The following is a 4499-nucleotide window of genomic DNA, read 5'->3' as shown; positions in this document are numbered from 1 at the left end:
GATCAAAAGTCGATGCTGCTGCAGCGCCTTGCACCAAAGGCAGCTGCTTACGTTCGGAGCTCGAGTTGGTGGAGCGGGCGCCGGGGTTTGTGCCCCTGCTGCTCGCCCAGCTGCAAACGCAGCTGCAGCCCCCGAGGCGATTTAGGCAACCCGGGGCGGGGCGGGGGGTGCCTGCACCTCGCGCTGCAGCCCCCCCTCACCGCCTGGCCAACACCTTTCCCCGCAGCAGCTCTTGCCGGAGGCTGCACCAGCGCTTCACCCGGCGCTGGGGGGGGGAGATGGGCGCGGGGGGGCCGCGGGTCTGTCCCTGCCGGGGTCGGGGTGCCGGGCGGCGTGCGCGGCGGGCCCTGTCCCCGCTGCAGCCACGCGTCGGCCCTGACTTCCAGCGCCGCCAGCCCGGCGAGCGCCGGCGGGGGCTCCGGGGCCGGGCCCGGGCGCAGCGGCCGCTGAGGCGGGCGGGCGCCATGGCGGGGCGGGCGGCGCCATGTCGGGGGCAGCCCTGAGGGAGCGGCGGCGGCGGCGGCGGCGTGCGTGCTGCGGGCGGGCCGCCCCCGGCGCGGGCCCGCCTCGGCCGCAGCCGCGGTCAGGCGGCGGGCGGAGATGAACGCGTCGGGGCGGCTGCCGGTGGGGGGCGAGGAGGAACCCCCGGGCGCCTCGCTGGCGCCGCTGCTGCCGCTGGGCGGGAACGGCAGCGCCGGCCCCGGGGAGCTGCGGGAGGGGACCCACGCCGCCACCCTGGCGGCCTGCGCCTCCCTGCTGGCCCTCGTCTTCTGCCTGGGCTCCTACGGCAACCTCATCGTCCTCCTGTCCTTCTTCGACCCGGCCCTCAGGAAATTCAGGACCAACTTCGACTTCATGATCCTCAACCTCTCCTTCTGCGATCTCTTCATCTGCGGGGCGGCCGCCCCCATGTTCGCCTTTGTCCTCTTCTTCGACTCGGCCCGCGGCGTCCCGGGCGCCTTCTGCTTCGCCTTCCACCTCACCAGCTCGGGCTTCATCATCATGTCGCTCAAGACGGTGGCAGTCATCGCCCTGCACCGGCTGCGCATGGTGCTGGGGAAGCAGCCGCACCGCGCCGCCTCCTTCCCCTGCACTCTTCTCCTCACCCTGCTCCTGTGGGCCACCAGCTTCACCTTGGCCACCCTGGCCACCCTGAAAACCCACGGCTCCCGCCTCTGCCTGCCCATGTCCAGCTTCGCCAGCGGCGAGGGCAAGATCATCCTCTACCTCTACGTTACTGACTTCATCTGCTGCGTGGCCGTGGTGTCCATCTCCTACGTCATGATTGCCCAGGCCCTGCGGAGGAACGCCCGGGTGAGGAAGCGCCCGCCCGTGGTGGCTGTGGACACCTCCAGACCGCAGCCCTTTGCAGGGCCCCCGGCTGCACAGAGCGCCGTGCCCGCCTTGTACAGGAACCAGAGCTACAGCAAGCCGCAGCACGTCCAGACGCATGGCTACGGCAAGCACCTCGGCCAGCCACCGGCCGCTGCTGCTGGCCGGCTCCAGCTGGTGTCGGCGGTCAACCTGTCCACAGCCAAAGACTCCAGGGCAGTGGTGACGTGCGTTGTCATCGTGCTCTCCGTCTTGGTTTGCTGCCTGCCCCTGGGCATCTCTTTGGTGCAGGACGTGCTGTCCAGCAGCGGTGGCTTTGTCCTCTACCAGTTTGAGCTGTGTGGGTTTACCCTCATTTTTTTCAAATCTGGATTAAATCCTTTTATATATTCCCGCAACAGTGCGGGACTTCGGAGACGAGTCCTCTGGTGCCTGCAGTATGTAGCCCTTGTCTTTTTCTGCTGCAAGCAGAAGACAAGGCTTCGGGCCATGGGCAAAGGCAGCCTGGAAGTCAACAGGAACAAGTCATCCCACCACGAGACCAATTCAGCGTACATGTTGTCTCCAAAACCTCAGAAAAAGGTTGTGGACCAAGCCTGTGGTCCTAGTCACTCCAAGGAAAGCGTGCTGAGTCCCAAGGCTTCTGTCGGGCATCAGCACTACGCACAGAGCAGCTCAACCCCCATGAACACTCGAATCGAGCCCTATTACAGTATCTATAACAGCAGCCCTTCTCAGGAAGTGAGCACCCCAAATAGCTTACAGCCCGTGAACTCAACTTTCGGGTTTGCCAAGTCCTACATTGCCATGCATTATCACACCACCAACGACTTGGTGCGAGACTACGATAGTGCTTCAACTAAGCAGATACCAGTGCCCTCGGTGTAACCCTAGGAAAGGGTTCTGATCTAGCTGATCCAGTGGGTCCCCTTCTTTGCTTTTGTTAATGATTATTCTAAACTCAATGATACAGTTTTGCTGTACTGCTGCCAATTAAGAAAAATGCCACTACTGTTAATATCTAGCTATTTGCATTTGAAGTGAATACTAGGATATTACTTGTGCGACGCTTTCTTGAACTTCTGTGGCAAGTCAAAAAGGGCGCTATTTTAGATTTGTACTTGGAATTGTTACATGACGGTGTTTTTATTATTAAATCTTACTGCTGGACAAGTAAAAAAAAAAGCACTGTAACTATGCGATTCATTATGTCACGAGGCAGAGTATCTCAGAGAACCATCTGAGGCTGCGCCAGAAGTATTACCTGTTAAATAGCATGTTTGCCGTATTTTCAAGAAGGAAAAATTGGGAGGATGCTCAGTATTATGATACTTAAGTTTAAACTCTCCCTATTGCAGGAGGTTGAAAGAATCGGTGGTATTTTGTTATAGCAAGTGTTGGTGATAGCAGGAGTCCTTTCTATGTGCAGGGTGAAGTCCTGGTTCCGTTGAGGTAAATGGCAAAATTTTCATGAAAGTCAGCTGGAAGTTCAGGATTTCAGCCTAGGCTTCCTAAAGCAGGACAGGGCACTTTACAAGCACCATTATATTGCCACTGGGGAAGGACTTTTGAAAAATGTTGTGGCACTGTAATAAACCTCTGAAGTATATATATATATAAATTTCCACTGTACATTTATTTCAGGGATCGGTGGCATTATGTATCCCAGAATAATATATTTGGAGAAGTATTTTACATCTGATAGAAATAACTGTGCAATACGTAATTATAGGTTTTACTTGAGGATAAAGATGAATTTTGCAATATTATAGTACCGATACACTATTAGTAATGTAGTCACCTCTGGAATTTTCTAATTCGTAAGCTGTTACGCAGAGAGTAGTGTTGCTGGTTGCTTTTTTTTATGACTTTGTATAAAAGCGGGAATTGGGATTCGGCTGTGATACTCTTGACAGGTAGAACTGACAGCTATTAACATTTTTAAAAACAGAATGACCACATGACAAGATGATCACAAGTTTTTGTGGTTTTCTAAAGAAGCCTAACATCAGTTTGATTTAAAGATTAATAATCGTCTACTTATAAACTTTATCTGTTGGTCTACACAGTGAGCAAATAACAGAAGTTAAATATTATTTTATAAATCCAACCATTTGTGTTGTGTCACGTGTTGTGGGAATTCCTTATGAAACGGAATGATTGGGAGGCATTTAAATGCCTGACAATTATCGCTTTAAGTTGCCAGATCTTTTCAAAACAGGCAATCACCTTTCAACTTCTACGGACTTCAGCAGAGCCTTAGTATCTCCGAAATAATTGTGCCACAGACTTTTTGTACCTCATTATAGGAAAATGCCACATCTTTAGCAAAATTACAGTGATGGAAAGATGATTTGTTATTTTAGGAAAAAAAACATTCACATCATTGCTGCCTGTGAGTTGTTGGTTTAGGCTATTTGTTAACTATTTTCAAGATTTTCCTGGAAGACTATTACATGATGAACACTGTTCTTTGTTTAACACTCTGAATTTTAATTAATTTTGAATAATTCAAGACAGCTTTCTTGCAATAAAATGGATGTGAACAACTTTCTAATACAAATGTAAAATTGAAATTATTTCCATAAGTCTTTTCTCTCTGCCCAGATATTTTTCTCTATAAATGAATAACATGGTTCTTACTAAAGTAATTACAAAAGATAACTAAAAGATCTGTCTTGTTTGGTTTTTCTGTCTTTGCATTTCTTTTCAGTACAAAGCATACTAATTTGGAGGGAAAAAATACATGGGATCCTGTCATTTTGTCTCATATTGTACATTCTTAGCAGCAATTACGGTTTCAGGTCATAAGGAATATAGGGCAGGACCCCAAAAGTGGTTGCAAGATGGGGTCCTGTATGTAATTTAAGGGAGTTGAAAATGCGCATTACGACTGGTTTTAATATTAAGCAGTTTGGGGGTTTGCTGCACGTATGTACGACTCCTCCTGTGCTTTTGGTTTGGATCACATAATAGAAGATTAAATCCCTCGCGCCTTACTCATAAAAGTAATTTGCATTGAGTATTCACGTGGGAGTAAAGCAAGAAGGGTACAGCTTTAGGACAGAAGGAGGTTTTATTGCCTTTATGTGATGTATTATTGAGACAAAAGAACTGAAGTCCCTTCAGAGCACTTTGTAATGTTTCTCTTCTGTTAACTCCTGGTG

The 4499-nt window shown here is 50.6% G+C and overlaps 1 protein-coding gene across 1 annotated transcript; it reads left to right on the top strand.

Annotated features, from left to right (window-relative positions):
- The first annotated feature begins 600 nt into the window (after positions 1-600).
- Positions 601-3958, top strand: GPR75 (G protein-coupled receptor 75). The gene has a single exon (XM_075036775.1). It carries the CDS (start codon positions 601-603, stop codon positions 2218-2220), a length of 1620 nt encoding a protein of 539 aa, XP_074892876.1. The 3' UTR covers positions 2221-3958.
- Positions 3959-4499: the final 541 nt, after the last annotated feature.

Source organism: Buteo buteo, chromosome 9 (genome assembly GCF_964188355.1).
Source record: "Buteo buteo chromosome 9, bButBut1.hap1.1, whole genome shotgun sequence".
NCBI classification, from domain to species: domain Eukaryota; kingdom Metazoa; phylum Chordata; class Aves; order Accipitriformes; family Accipitridae; genus Buteo; species Buteo buteo.
Note: the sequence above shows the minus strand (reverse complement) of the source record. Positions and strands in the feature narration are given on the sequence as shown.

Coding starts and splice junctions, on each gene's coding strand:
- GPR75 (XM_075036775.1), top strand. CDS start 601: ATGAACGCGTCGGGGCGGCTGCCGGTGGGGGGCGAGGAGGAACCCCCG.